The 15,335-nt window shown below is 43.6% G+C and overlaps 1 protein-coding gene across 1 annotated transcript; it reads right to left on the bottom strand.

The window, feature by feature from the left end:
• Window positions 1-889: 889 nt before the first annotated feature.
• nr3c1 (nuclear receptor subfamily 3, group C, member 1 (glucocorticoid receptor)) lies at window positions 890-13,439 on the bottom strand. Its single transcript, XM_037262982.1, has 9 exons — window positions 13,136-13,439; window positions 11,369-12,504; window positions 2,583-2,746; window positions 2,221-2,337; window positions 1,867-2,148; window positions 1,656-1,800; window positions 1,437-1,567; window positions 1,203-1,360; window positions 890-1,042 (listed from the first exon to the last, which is right to left on the bottom strand). The coding sequence occupies exons 2-9, from the start codon at window positions 12,502-12,504 to the stop codon at window positions 890-892; spliced, it is 2,286 nt and encodes a 761-aa protein (XP_037118877.1). The 5' UTR covers window positions 13,136-13,439.
• Window positions 13,440-15,335: the final 1,896 nt, after the last annotated feature.

The following is a 15,335-nucleotide window of genomic DNA, read 5'->3' as shown; positions in this document are numbered from 1 at the left end:
AAATGAGCGAATAAAGGGAGGGGGGTGCCAAATTGAGATTAGGTAGGCTAAAATCTAACAAGAAGCCGCAGTCAGTCACCCTTCACAGTCTTAAAGCCTTTATAGCCGAGCCCAAAGCGCTTGCGTCGCACTCGGGCGATTTCATGTGTGGTCTGGGGACTATTCACGCACACGCGCACAGATCCATCCACTCAAAGGAGCAAGGAAAAACACAGTCGTTCGTTTCAAAAGGAAGCGTTGCAACTGCGTGGAGTACAATCAGGGTAAACTTGCGATGGGCTGAGGAGAGGCACGCCCCCGACAGGTATCGTTGAGCGATAGCTGAGATGATTATTTACGCAGCAACAAAACAAAGGCACATTTTTTTTCCCTTTATGAATCGATGGTAAACCTTGAAGAGGTCAGCTTGTGGAGTAATCCTATTAAATGTCTAATGTAAAAAACAAAAAAAACTACTCCTCGGGCATTGTTTTTCATATCAAACCGGATCAAAGCATAAAATCAAGCCGGATCATTGCAGAGGGTTGCTACCTAGTCACAGCCTCCTATGATAACTACAAAAATCGAATTAGTCATCAAGTTTAGTTTGTTCGCAGGTGACTACAACCTGGAAATCTGAACGGACTATTCAAATGTGTATAGAATAATTCATGTGTAGAATCTGTGAGATCTAGTTGTGTATTTGAAGGGAGTCACCTGAGACAACATGGTTGTGAAGTTCTTTTGTCTACAAGACAATTTTTGAAGAAAATTCCTAAAAAACCTCAGTTCACTCCCAAAGACGTTCTCAGTCTTTTAACTGCGACTCTTTAGGGTGAAAGTAGGTGATACTGTTGTTGGTGGTGGTCTCTCGGGTGTTACGGCATGGTGTCCGTTTGAGAACTAACGATCATTTCTGGTGGAAAAGGAGAGCTTTGACGCCCCCGGCCTTGACTTTGGGAAGCTGGTGGCTGATGATCTCGGCCAGCATTTCCGGGAACTCCACACTCAGCGATTTATTCACAAAGGTGTAAAAGCAGAAGTTGAGAAGCCCGCCGACCATCTGCGCACACACAACGGTCACGCAGGCAATCAATTGACATCACTTTTCCAAACCAAGTCAGAAGTCCAGTCATTCCTAAGTGTTTGGCAAGCAACCAAAAATCCCAAGTCTCCACTTGAACCGAACGAATGTTACTTTTCCATCTTATGTGATTTCTCACCTCATGCATGGAGTCCAGCAGCTTGGTGAGCTGGTAAAAACGCTGCCAGTTCTGGCTGGAGTTCTCCTCTCGCTTCACAATGGCTTTCCCCAGTTCCTTGATGTATGACATCCGGATCTCGTCGAAAGCCGCCTGACTCCTCAGGCCGTCCTTTGGCACTGCCGGAGTAGGGAGTTGCACGTTAACCGCTGCGGACTGCCGGCAAGGAAAGCGTGATGGGACCAAGAGACTCACCCGTGCTGAGAAGCAGCAGGACCTTCATGCAAAGATACTCGTCGTGGGAAACCTGCAGCCGGACAAACTCGCTGCCAATCCTCATCATTTGCTTGCACTGTTCGGCCATGTAGGGCAACTGCATTTTCTCCCTTCAATCAAAGTGGAAAGAGCGAGAGTCAAGGCGGGAGGGAGCAGTGCGTTTAACGTAGGTACGCGACAAATGTTTGCCGCACGTACTCGTTCATGATGAGGTCCGGCGCAAAAAAGAGGATGCTGCCGTTACACTGCTGGTAAGACCTCCAGCCCAGGCTAAAAGTCATAAGGAAGAGCCACGAGCACTGGAGCAGGGTCATCTGGTCGTCGAGGTGGAGGTTCCGGAAACCTGAGCGGGACGACAGCGCGGTTGAAGACCGACAAAAGGCGAGTTAGCCTTGCCCGAGAAACCCACCTGGCAAAGCCTTGGCCCACTTGACGGCCGAGATGAGCTGCCGGCCGCCCAGTCTGTTGAGGGAGGTGAGGAAGCGAGCGAGGGTGTCGGGGAGGGTGTTGTCGTAGCCCGCGTAGAGGGTGTCCGGCTCGATGGCCTTGAGAAGGGACAGCATTGTGGGGGCCAGCAGCGGCATACACTTGGGCACGATCGCCTGAGTTTCGGCCGGCTTCGGGGGAAGCAGCTCGGGCGGGTTGCTCTTCTGGGCACCTTTGAGGCGGTTATTCTTCTTGGTTTTGCGCGCTGAAGACAAGTCAATGAAGATAAGTCAAAAGGATCATAAACGGACTCCCGGCGGGTGTGGCTGTGCGCGACCTTCGAGGTTCATGCCCGCCATCAGACACTTGCGGAAGCGGCAGGCTGGGCAGTTTTTCCTGCGGATTTTATCGATGATGCAGTCGTTTCTTCCAGCGCACAAGTAATTATGTTGGCCTGAGAAGCAACGGGAGAAGAGCCATGTTAGCGCAAAGTTCCGAGAACTAAATGCAATGCACAAATAATTATGTTGGCCTGAGAAGCAAGGGGAGAAGAGCCATGTTAGCGCAAAGTTCCAAGAACTAAAAATGCAGTCAACCTCCGTTCCATTGCAGATGCATTATGAATTTTGGCAACCACTTTAGGGGGTTTTAAGAAGTATAGGCTCATCTGAAGATAGAGTTATGGCATGGCAGCTTCACCTTCTACTGCTCTTTTGAAGAAGACCTTGCAGCTCCCGCACGTGAGCACACCGTAGTGGAACCCGGAAGCCTCGTCAGAGCACACAAAGCAGATTTTGTGAGCGCCACTCTTGCCCTGGGTTGATGACGGCGGTGCCATGGCGCCTTCCGGTCGGGAAGTCGAGCTGAGGGTGAGACAATCAGATCATGAGAGGTGAAGGACGGCCTTGTCAACTCTATTCGCATTCCAACAGACAAACAAAAAAACTCCGATGAGCAGGAAAAACAAGTTTGATTCCCACAACTTACATTTGAGGATTCAGTACAGAATTGTAACGGTCACTTCAATGGACAGGCTTATCCATATTTGATGCACAAAATTTAAAACTAAAGGTCACCCTTGCAAGTCATTGACGCACATATCCTTTCGAATGAACAACAGCTCCTTAATTTCTAAAACGGCAGGTACGATTTTGCACATTGTCCTGCCTACTGAGATGCAGTTCATCAAAACCACCACAAGAGGTCACCTGACCTCAGTAAATGCATGCAAGGTCACACCCCCGCTTTCCAATCCAGTGGCTTCATTGACAACTAAGCCCATCTCAAGCTTGAGCTGCCATCATCTGTGTTTGTGCATCTTTGGGTCTTAACTGTGTGAGCTTGACAAAAAAAAAAAAACGGGGGCCGTGAGCAGATCTGCTGGGGATGCACAGTGTGCCGTAAAGCCACGTTTGCACAACGCAAAGGGCGCACGCATGATGAATGGGGGCCAGACCGTGGCAGTCGGTGGGTGTAGTACGATGGGAAAAGCTAAGAGGAACAACAGGGCCTCACAGTCTAAGAATTCAGCGGCCTGCAGAACAAAGAAAGGGCTGTCACAGCAGCGCTCGGTCGGGCTAGTTGGATTCAAGTTAACTAGCGAGCGCGGTTCCTTTCAGAGCAACAACTTGAACAAAACACAAAGCTCCACGTTTTGTATGGACTATTTGATTCAAAAACAGTCGAGTCATACGGTGAGGTTTGGCATTTATAATCCCCCTTTGGGATCATTTGAATGAATCCGTCTTTAACTTCGATTTTTGACTTTGAGTGGTAAAGCCATTGCAGCAAACGTGTGAAGGATCTTGTGGTTTGAGCCGCTGCAGACAAGTTTTACAAAAAGCTCAGAGCCCACACTGAGTGAGTGACACACACTGTGAAGAGGGTGATGATGTCACAGGGTGTGGATGGCAAATGACTCCACCTTTCATTGGCCCAATGGAATGGTGTCATTGGGACAGCTTCCCTGTCAAGGCTTTAAGCTGCTCATTGAAATCCACTTACTCTAACACAGTTTAAAACACAGGTAAAATTGAGGCAGATTGATGAGGAAATGAAAGAGTTGTAACAGCAACATCGACGCTTGTTTGCTTAACCCATCCACTGCCATTTTGCATCGTGTGTCATCATTAACCTGGCAGCCTTTCGCAATACAAAATCATTTGGTCTCATTAGATACTAAAAATAATTCTCATTGTTTCATTTTGTTTTACAGTAATCCTAAAATGGGAGTAGCAATAAAAAAACAAGGACACGCCAAAACCGGGTTGTCAACGATGAACATAGCAGTGTTTCTGTTGGAATAATTCTTTTTGCAGAAGCGCTGGTGGGCCTGAACCGGAGGCCTCATATTCAAACTCAAGCAAACATATCTGTCTGGCTCCGGGGAGTTCTTAGACTCCCTTCCCTTTCTTACCTGTGAGAGGCCCTCACTAGTTATGAACAGAACACCTTTGTTTAGTTCAAGAGAAGTTCTTTCTCTTTTATACCTTGTAGTTTCTATTCATAAATTGTTGTTGACCGGGACAGATTTTAAGTTATCCCATATTTACTCAATGTTTGTTGAAGTAGACTTCATGCACGTTATCTCACTTCAACTTAATGTTTGTTGGAGTGTATGCACGAGAGGTATCTGATTATTTACTCATTATTATTATTGTGTGATACTTAGCAAGAAAGTCTAGAGCGTTGTTTTACAGGGACACGGCACCCAGCACGTTTGAAGATCGCAGACCATTCATAGGCCAGCGCGGCAGCATCGAAAGAGGCCGCTTCAGCCAGAGCTGTCGCTTACGTTTGTGTGCGTGTGATTAAACAGCGCGGCTTTGGAGACAAACTACATTTGAGGAAAAAAAAACACTGGTGTCACACAGTGACCAGCTTAACAATTCATAATCTCCTTCCTGGTCACATGTAGGTTAACAGTTTCCTCCTCTATGCGCATTGAGTGTTTGTATCTATGTGTAAGCAGCAATTTTCCCAATACAATAGAGCAGACCATTTTACAATCACTTAAGCTATCATTATCATTATTATTGTTGTTGTCATTATTATTATTATTAGATGTGAGCACTCTCCTGCTCAACGTAACTATTAAGGTCATTGCTTGATCTGCAAGTGGGGGAGTAGATGAGTGAGGCCAACACATGGATATCCACGCCAAGAGAATTATTGCGGCTCAACTTTTAAAATAATGTATAGTATGGCTGAAAGCAGATACCTCTTTTGGATTTGAGCCGAGGAATAACAACAATGGGCATGACTGCAATTTAGTTCATGAGTCACAGAGGGCATCTTCAATAGCCACAGCGTTCTTCTTGATGTTTGAGGTTTTTTTTTTTTTTTTAATTCAAAGACCGGATGAGTTCGCAGTTATTGTGGAACCGCTGTTACTGCGGCAGAGGCAGATTACAGATCGACTTGCACATCGGTAGCGCCTGGAGTCATGACATGTGTTGACACATATATGTAAGACTCGCTCATCAATAGCAGCTCAAAACCATGTGGGCGGAGGAATGCAAGTCACTGGGGTAATATTTGATACAACTTTGCTGATTTGCATTTTCTTGCTGATATTAATTTCAAACTCGTGTCGATGCAGCCCTGAAGATTATTAAGGTTATTAGGCATAGTGAGGGATTCCAGCGTATTAAAAAAAAATAAAGCTTTTCAAACCGACCCTCAAAATATGTCAACTTAAAACCTCACCCACAAAAGCGCCTACATTGCTTCACCACAGAGAAGAACTTTAGTGGCAAGCTCAATACATCATGCTGTGATTCTCACATACTTTTTGTGTCATGCAAAAGGGAGCGGAGCAGACACAGGAGGATGTGCTCCTTCCCTGAGCTAAGAGCTACCAAAATAGAACTAGCAACTGCTTTGCACGCTCTGCATCACTCTTACACGCAAAAGCGCATGGTTTCTAATTTCGGAGTGCAGAGACAATATTTGTTGAGGCGGACACTGGGCTCGGAGACAACAATATGTATTGCGGCATCCAAACAACTGCTACGTTTGGATTGGGTTCCGTTTCCACTGAGCAGAACAGTTTGTGGCACTTATTGACATTCTTCATTCTATTGGCAAAAGAGGTTGATGACGTTAATTTAACCGATCCAAACAAAACACATCAGCGGGGAACCTCGATTTAACACACATTAAAAAAGTGTTTGTCGGGAACAAAGAGTCGACTAGAGCAGGCAAAAAAAAAAAAAAAAAAAAAAAAAAAAAAAAAAAAAACCTTTTCCCATCAAAAGCGATCCATGTTGTACATATGCGGTGGCCATGTTAGCTTCACGACTATTTGGATCGACATAAACAATACCAGAAATATTTGGGTCCATATTCCTGCCTCTATCGGTCTAATTTCTTCTTCATCTCTTTTCTAGGTTCTCCTGTAACACAGTGCCCCCTAGTGTTCAGACTACAAGACCACATTACTTTAATGCCTTGTGTCACAAGCTACATTTAAGAAAAACATGGTAGGATTTGGATGTTAAAATGCCACCACTTTTCCTTCTAGAGTGATATATTTGAGATTAAATTCCATCACGTTCGAGTCGTTTTGAGATTTTCATCACAATTGTGAGCTGAAATGGCATTTTCATGCATACGTGCGAGCACTTGTACTAAGTCCACAAAAGGTTGCCTCGATACAACTTACTCATCATGACATAGCCCAAATGAGATGTACACTTACTAATGAGAGACATATGGACTTTAGTCTGAGCAAGTAACTCTTTGGAACTAATGGCAGAGCAGATGAAAAACAACACTAAGGGACTTGACTTTTCACATTAGTCGCCATAATTGGAGCAGTGTGTGTGTGTGTGTGTGTGTGTGTGTGTGTTTGTGTAGGTGGGAGGAAGTTTCCTGCCGTGAGAATGAATTAGAGCCCCGGTGCTACTGTGCACACGGCTGTCGCAGCTGAAGCGGGACGTGGGAGGAACGTCCTCAAATTTGCTGACTCGACACGTAAGCACAATGGTAAGACGAGAAGCTCGACCCGCACGCATACCTCGATGGGAAAACGTTCTTCTATGGTGTCAAAGCAAACACAAATATGATTCTGCACAATTGTGGTTTGTGGTGAGAGCAGTAGTAACTGGAATGGCCAGCATTCCATCGGGTGCGTTCACGCGGCGCCAGCTGTGTACAGGCGGGAAGTAAAAGTAGGTCAGGGAAGTGAGGGCTTGCTTCACAGCCGAGCTCTGTGGTTCCGCCTGGCTGCCCGTGAAGCACGTACAAAAACACACACACACCCACACACTCATGCATTATACACAAAGCTAAGTGATGAATTGGAGGTGATATAAAAAGCAGCTCAGAGACTTTGGCGACAGTAAGCTTGAGGTTGCCCTTGGCTGAAGTGAGCCGGAGAGGTGATGATAATGGAAGTTGGGGCCTGTCTGTAAATAACATATTGTATACACTATACACCAACCACTATCATTATATCCAATATATAGAATGATCCCCTTGCAAAGATAATCTGATCTGAGAAGTACTCATTCAATGTTCAATGCTATATTTGTAGCATGCCGTGGTGTACAACAATGGAAGCGGTGTCAAACAGTTCAATTACCACAAATAATTACATGTCTTGGAAAAATATTCGAAACAGCAGCACTCAGTATGATGCAGAGTAGTTTGATGCCTTTGTGGAATTTCGTTTCCCCCCCCACACACACACACAACTTTTCATTGGCAGGATGTGTGTTTTATTGAATCAGTCCAGTCTAAGATGCAAAAAACAGTCACTTCCAAAACAAAAAGCATCAAAAGAGGAATGCCTGAATGTCTTGCATCTGGGATGCGAGAACAACTCGATTCAATGAGATGGACACAAACAATGCTCCCCATTCACACCAACGTCGATTCAACAGCCCACCGGAAATTCCAGAACCAGAATGTGTTCGTCGCGATTCATACGACTTGACAGACTAAAAATACTACTTATTTGGGAAGAGCAGCGGGGATCAAAATGTGGCTTCGTCCACACGCTGGAGAGAAAATGCCACGTTTAAAACGTAGGTTACATAACATGCTGAATTAATGAGCTATGTTACCAGCAACTACAGGCTGGACGTTCGCCTTTCCGCTACGTAACTCAAATGTAGCTTCGATCATAACATATAAATCAACTGCACCGCCATCATGATCTAAACAAACGTTTTTTTTCTTTAGAAGTTCAACTGTTGCATATATCGCTCGTCCGAGAGAACTGGAATAATGCACTTTTCAGGCGTACAATGTAGAAACCGTAAAACGCTTTTGGAAATAGGACTTCAGTTACACTGTGTGGAACTAATAGTTTACTAGTAAGACCACAATCGTGAGCCTAATTTCAATCAAGAGTAAAAATACATTCACAGCACTTCAACTTTCCCCTCAATGCTGACTAGTTTCCCAGTGCTATTGCTGAAAAACATTTCCACAGCATGATAATGCCAGCACCACGCTTCACTGGAGCAATGGTATTCTCAAATCAACTGTATTTATAGAGCACTTTAAAACAACCGCTGCTGCATATGATGCGTTGCTGTGTTTGCTGTGAGTATTTTCTGACAGAAAAAAAAAAAAAAGACAAAAATGTTTCAGCGGATGCGATCAGTGCACATATTTGATTTATTAATCAGAGGTTCCAAGCAACCTCTCCCAAAGAGCCTAACCCCAGTAGGTAAGCCCTAAGAAAACCAGACTTCAAACAGCAGCACTGTCTTACTTGAACAGGCAGGTCACTGGAAACCCCAATCAGGAATGGGGAATACATTTGTCCTTGACCAAAGTGTGATCCGCTTCTTTACCTGCATATCATGTTTGCACAAGTCTTTTGGGCTGCGCACTTTCCTAGTGCAGTTATTAAAATTAAACAAGGGATCCTGAGCGAGTTAAATCGTGCACACCCTGCATTTTTGCTTTGACTTGAAATAGGTAACCAAGAGTATAATATAATAATAATATCTACTAATGAGCATGCTGATGATTCCTCAAGCACATGATAGGCAGCTATTTGGGCTTGAGGTGTTTAAATTAGTCTCCCTTCATTGTGCAGAACAACTAGTGGCATTTGTTATTTGTTAAATACACGACTATGCCATTTAAGGACGCCAACTCTGAGGCCATGTGGAACTACATTATGAAACGTCTTGTGTATGATTGCTGTTCTCAGACTTGAGCTGGAAATTAAACAAGCTAACTTAACAGCACGCCGTACAAAAAACAATCACTTGGGTCTTGGGTGTGTCTTTCTGCAACTGGCTGCTGGACTTCCTCACGGGCAGACCACAAAGTCGCCAGCAGCTCCTCCAGGACCATCACGCTAAGCACTGAGGGCGTATGCTCAGCCAACTGCTCTTTATTGCGCTCCAACAATCATGTTCCGACCGACAGCACCAACCGCACCATAAAGTTTGCGGAAAACAAAGATGGTGGTCGGCCTCATTACTAAAAATGATGAGGCCAACCAGGAGGGAGCCAACTGTGTGCAAAACAGAACAATCTCTTCTTTGAGGTGGTAAAACTTTTTGTAGAGATTGTTAAGACCTCAGGAAAAGTGGTTCACAGCACGTGCAACTTATTTTACTGCAACCACATACTGTCGTGATTGACGTGGCAAACGTTTAGACAATTAAAAGGCATCCACAGTCACCATGTCCCATCACAAACTGTTCACAGGTTAAAACATATATACCGTAATTTTCGGACTATAAGTCGCGGTTGTTTTTCATAGTTTGGGTGGGGGGGCGACTTATACTCAGGAGCGATTTATATACATATATATGGGGTTTTTTCACTTTTTTGGGCATTTTATGGCTGGTGCGACTTATACTCCGGTGCGACTTATAGTCCGAAAATTACGGTATACACATCACTGCTCAGCGACTTAAAGGAAAAAAAAACCCATAACCAATCTGATCAGAAGATGGACCCATCCAACCCATCTATTGAAACAAGTCAAGAGCTATGCACGTTATTTCTTGGGGCGCAACTTCCTGTGAGACACCGAAGTAGCTGTTTATGAATCCTTTACAAAACAATTGTCAGACGCCTGCAGCATTTTAATATGGGTGCGCTGTTTGCGGTTGTACTAACAAGAAGTTGAATCAGTGGCTACAAGAGCAAGGTTTTGAACAAGTGGCCCAGACAAAGAAAGATTGACCCACGGATCGGGGTGCGCATCTATTCTATTCATCACTTTTGAAAGGCATGATTTGTATGGAGCATCTGCAAATCACACTGGTTGTGAGAAGACTTAAAGACCTCCATCTAATCCGTCGCATTGTTGAAGGGGGAGGAGGGGCTTGGGCATCCATCTGGAGCTCATATACTATAGCAGCCATCCACAGAAGAACTGGATCGAAGTTTTAAATTCTTTGTGATTCTTGGAAATTTCGAGGACACACACTGCTGATGACTCTTGCGCGATGTGCTGTTGAAGAGCCTTCAGGAATGTGGTCTTTTATGACGACCTCTTTATGAAGGCATCAACCTTTATCAGAGGCGTGTAGTAATTAGTTACTTTCCAGATAAAATGTACTCTTCTAGTTTACTCGAATACAAATTCTCTTTTTACTTGTATTTGCAGAATTTTACTCTTAACAATAGTCATCATGAAATTTGTCTTGTTTTTCAGACCACCTCTGTACATCATTAAATGCAATGGAAATGATCATTAAAAGTTGCACACACAGAAAAAAAATCAACATTGACTTTCTAAAGAAGGTAACTAAGCCTATGTCCCACCTCAAATCAAAACGTGAGCAGACTTATTACGGTGCATGTAATTGTACCCCTGAGAGCTTTTAGGAGGGTTCAAATCTCTAGCCATTCATCCTTCCACCCCACTACAATGCAATTATAATGGTTTCAACTGAGGTTCAAATGTGGTTTATGATGGAAATTGAACATTGACAATGTAAATAAAAAGCCAGTTCCAAATCATGCTCATAATTCACGGTGGGTGAACTGAAATTTGGCCATACATTGGCAAAACATAAAGTACTTGAAGAATGATCATACAACATAGCATATAATAGCAAAACGTGTTTGAGGACTTGTACGAACGTACAGTCCGCAAGCTCCCCTTTAAAGCCAATTATATAACAAGCGAATCAAAGAACAACCAAAAAAATGCCATAGGACTCTTTTTTTCTTTTTCAAAATTTGGATATAAAAGACTTTTCGATAAAAAAAGGACAAAGAACCTGCATGTTGTTCAATTAAGAGACCGCAATAGTAAAGATATGCTTGTGAAGTTGAACGCCTGCGCTTATTTCTCAATGCTTCCATTCCTGACAAGAAAGAATAATACAAAGCTGTCTCCAATGCAAATGATGTTTGATCAAACAAAATGAAATATGGCAGTGCAGCAAGTTTGTCAACTTGTTGTTGTTTTTTTTCTAAAGCATGATAAAAACAACCTTAGCTGCCTACAATGACAATTCCCCTCGACTCAGTTCACGAGCACCAACGTGTCTTACCTGGCAAAGCCGCTGGCAAAGGTAGGAGTGGCTGAGAAGGCCTCAGAGGCTTGATTCAAGCCTGAAGCTGGCCCAGGAGTCAGACCTCGGTTCCAGGGTGCGCCAACGGTGGCAACAGGAACATACTGGCAGGTGACCACTTTCTGATCCTTAAGTGGCTGTGGGCCAAGTCCAAAGTGGAAGCTCTGACCTCCCGAGGTGCTCACCCCACAGATGGAGATGGGACTGGATGCGGGCAGGTCTGGAGATGTGGTACTGCGTATCTGGCAGTAGGACATCTTCTCTTGATTAATCACACCGTGAGTGCAGAGCTGAATGAAGCTGCTGTCTTTTTCTTGCTTAATCAAAATGGGGCTTGGCGCTACATTTGTGGAAATACTTGAGCTGGACTGTTCGGGACTGGTGATGATGTTGCTGCCATTGAAAGCGAGCGGGCCGCTGCTGTTAGCGTTCTCAGCCGTAACGGGCTTGATTTCCTTCTCCTGGGTGACATCTGCAAGCAGAGCATCATCTGCTAAAGTGGACAGGAAAGCGTCGTCCCCGACATAAAAATCCGAAGGAGAGCCGTTGAGCTCAAAGTCACTGAGCAGATCCATCGTGTTATCGCTGAATAACTTCTGGTTCATGTCTATGTCTTTGCCAATGTGCTCAAAGGCAGGATCAAGGTCAATAGGGTCGTGAGACTCGTGACCTACTTTATCCAAAGAGAAATCTTCCGTTTTCATGGTGAAAAAGCTAGGATCGGATCCTCCGATAAGGGAATCCATGGAAGACGGGCTTAGGTGTGCTATTCTGCCTCCTGACTGTGGCAACTTCTCCTCGAAGTTTAGGCGACTAGATGAAAGCAACTTCTGATCTTTGGTCAAGCCCTTAGGTTGGGGATCTTCCTGCAACGCCACAACGCTGGCAGTGATAGAAGAGGATGTCACTTCCACTGGCGCAGGGCTGCTGTTGAGGCCGTTAGACTGTCCAGGCTGCATTAATTGACTGGAAGGGAGAATAACAGAGGCTGGAGAGTTGCTAACACTGAGTGGGGGCACTTTCAACCGACTGTCCCCCACTGGAGTTTGGATGTTGACCGGTTTACCTGCACGGTCATCTCTGCTCAGTGTTAGCTTTACTTCACTGTTGTCCATCTGTTTGTTTGGAGGGAGAGAGAGAGAGCGAGAAAGAGAGAGAGATTGAGGCCAAGGGTGATCAGCAAGCTTGCATCTTAGCATAAACAGGTAGTCAATTTAACACACACACAAAAACGACCTTGTTTCCACGCTATTCTTGAGCATTTCTTTCCTTCTAAGCATATTTTTAGACTGGAAGCGCTTTCACACACGAGTGATGTGAAGTGACCAGAGGAATGTGCTTTTCAAAGGTAGCAGGCGGGTGGGAGGGGCTTTTGGAGAATTAATGAACCTTTATGAAGCATTTTGTCTCGTCTTTATACAAATAATGGTTGACTGAAACAAAAACAAAGGGATTACCACCCGCGCTAATTAGCTAGCCACCAAAACCAAATGGCCACATAGGGAGAGTGAATATACCCGGACAACATAAATTAAAGTCCATATTGAGATAATGCTATGTGAGGCATATTATCGGTAGTTGTTACGATGCTAAGCTAGCAGTGTGAATGGCGCGCCAACACGTCTCGTATAACGCTGTAAGTACTGCTAATATCGCCAAGATAGCTGCGTGCTTATCGTTCGCGCCCGAGTCCGAGTTTAGCCAACAAACACATCGAGCCAAACCTCGAGAAAAACTTTGATTTACCCTTGAAAAGACTTCCTGTTGATGGGAGCCCACCTGTCGTCAGTCAACATTGTTGTGGTTGAAATTGGCCGACTACAACACGCCAATAGTGACTCGCTATTTATGAAATCCTCTGGCGTCGTATCTTCGTCCTACATTTGTCGATGAAAAGCTGAAGTAAAGCCGAGCGAGGGGGTCAGTTTGATATTTACGTCTCTCGAGTCTTATTGCAGGCCTGAGAAGCAGAAGTGGAACTGCAAGTAAACAAGTGCTCCCCAGCTAGCCATTAGGGAAGTACGTACGACTCTATACGCCAACCTTCATGCATAACACAAAATGGAGAACCAAGCAAGCTGATCCGTAGCTGATCTCTTTGCAATCTGCAGCGACATCTGTCGGCACCTAAGGGTAACAACAGTATAAACAAAACAATAAATGGAGATGAGTTCAATTGCCCTTAAAAATGAAATTCATATGAAACGCAAATGCTTTTCAGAATAACAATCCACATTTAATTAACACACCACAGTAGAACAACAGATTTTCTTGTATCTTATTGTTTCCACTATTGGCCTTATCTACTGCACACTAGTTTCACTTTTTGGCTATTTATCTTTCACTAATTCTATGCTACAGGACATCCAGTTGTCCATCAGATGCTGCATCCCCTAGAGACGATTTCTACTGAATATGTGTAATTGTAATCGTGTCACCTTATTATTGTAAAAGAGAATACATGCCAGAGCTGGATCCTCGACATTACACAAAACGCAATGTTGCCCTCCCCAAGGCACACCACATCACAGTATCACAACAAAATCTACTATAGAAAAGCAAAAGGGAAGGAATATAAAGCAGGATGCAGTATGAAATTTGACTGTGCAAACATGGAATACTCGAAATGTCTGCAAACTTTCATTATTTGTGTCTCATTTGACATTCTTTTAATGCTTCACGACTTCTGCACATGATTTCCAGGTGGGAACCATATTGTATTGCACAAGTCATGCTGAAGCGGCATGATTTCCAATTTCTTTTAGAAGACACAATCGGAGCTGAGAAGTAGCTAATTAAAGGATGAAAATGAGATACTTTATTGTTCAGTACATTTGATGATTTTGCCTTTAATCCCCATGGATTAGAAATAAAAGAAAGTAAAGAAATACAGAGTTTATCTTTTAGGCCATTTATAAAGTTCCACAATTTGTATCAGAATGACAATTAGAAATAAAACAAGAAATACAGAGTTGATCTTTTAGGCCATTTATAAAGTTCCACAATTTGTATCAGAATGACAGGGAGGGGAACGTATTGTACAGTCAGAAGAAGGAAAGGAACAATTTATGATCCAAAGCATAAAACATCAAATAAGGTAGAGTGATACATCATAGGTCAAATTAATTAATGAATGAAATAAAAACGTTTTAATGTCTTACAGCCCATGACATTCTTTAGTGGCTAAAATGTGTGCTTTATGTTGTATGTGCCTTTAAGAGTTCCTTTAACTTTCTCCTATGTTCAGTCTTTTTCTGTCATGCAAAACTGACTATATTGTTATGGAAGTTGAGTTGCATTGAGTAAATCTCTATTTAATGGCAATTGTTTTCCATATTGTTCCTCTATGTTACCAAATAGAGCTGTGAAACTCCAATGAAGCCATGAACCAAATTGTGATTTTTGGTTACACCCCAAGCCATTAGACCAGGGGTGTCAATCTCATTTATTGTTGCGGGCCACATCGTAGTTATGATTTTCCCTCATGGGGCCATTAACTATTTTATATTATTGCTTACACAACAGAATCTAGCATAAAAAAGTTGAACCATTTTCTAATTTATTTTCAAAGTGGGATTTTCTTTTCTTTTGTGCAATATCTCACTGTTATTAAAAGGGAAGACAATTTACAATTTTGGTATTTTAACAAGAAACATTGAGTTGACACACGAATTGCCTTTGAGGGCCACATAAAATAATGTGGCGGGCCGGAGCCAGCCCCCGGGCCTTGAGTTTGACACGTGTGCGTTAGACATTCATGTTGTTTCACCAATACGAGCGCTCCCCCAAGGGGGATCATAACTTTGATGTAGCCCATGATGAAAACAAATTTGACACCCTTGCCTTACATTCAGCAGCAACATTCAAGTACAGGCATCAAAAGCACGCACCATAGACACATAAGACTTGTGTAGCTCTATATCCCGACTGTTTGAATCCCACTCAG

This window comes from Syngnathus acus, chromosome 10, assembly GCF_901709675.1.
Source record: "Syngnathus acus chromosome 10, fSynAcu1.2, whole genome shotgun sequence".
NCBI classification, from domain to species: domain Eukaryota; kingdom Metazoa; phylum Chordata; class Actinopteri; order Syngnathiformes; family Syngnathidae; genus Syngnathus; species Syngnathus acus.
The sequence above is the reverse complement of the archived record's forward strand: the minus strand, read 5'-3'. Positions and strand labels throughout refer to the sequence as shown.

What these genes read in the sequence shown, in the direction of transcription:
- nr3c1 (XM_037262982.1), bottom strand. Translation starts at nt 12,504, where the DNA reads ATGGACAACAGTGAAGTAAAGCTAACACTGAGCAGAGATGACCGTGCA. An exon ending in CCTGCTGCTTCTCAGCACGG is followed by an intron (nt 1,361 to 1,436) that starts GTGAGTCTCTTG and finishes CTACTCCGGCAG; the next exon opens with TGCCAAAGGACGGCCTGAGG. An exon ending in TGCTGGACTCCATGCATGAG is followed by an intron (nt 1,043 to 1,202) that starts GTGAGAAATCAC and finishes GTGTGTGCGCAG; the next exon opens with ATGGTCGGCGGGCTTCTCAA.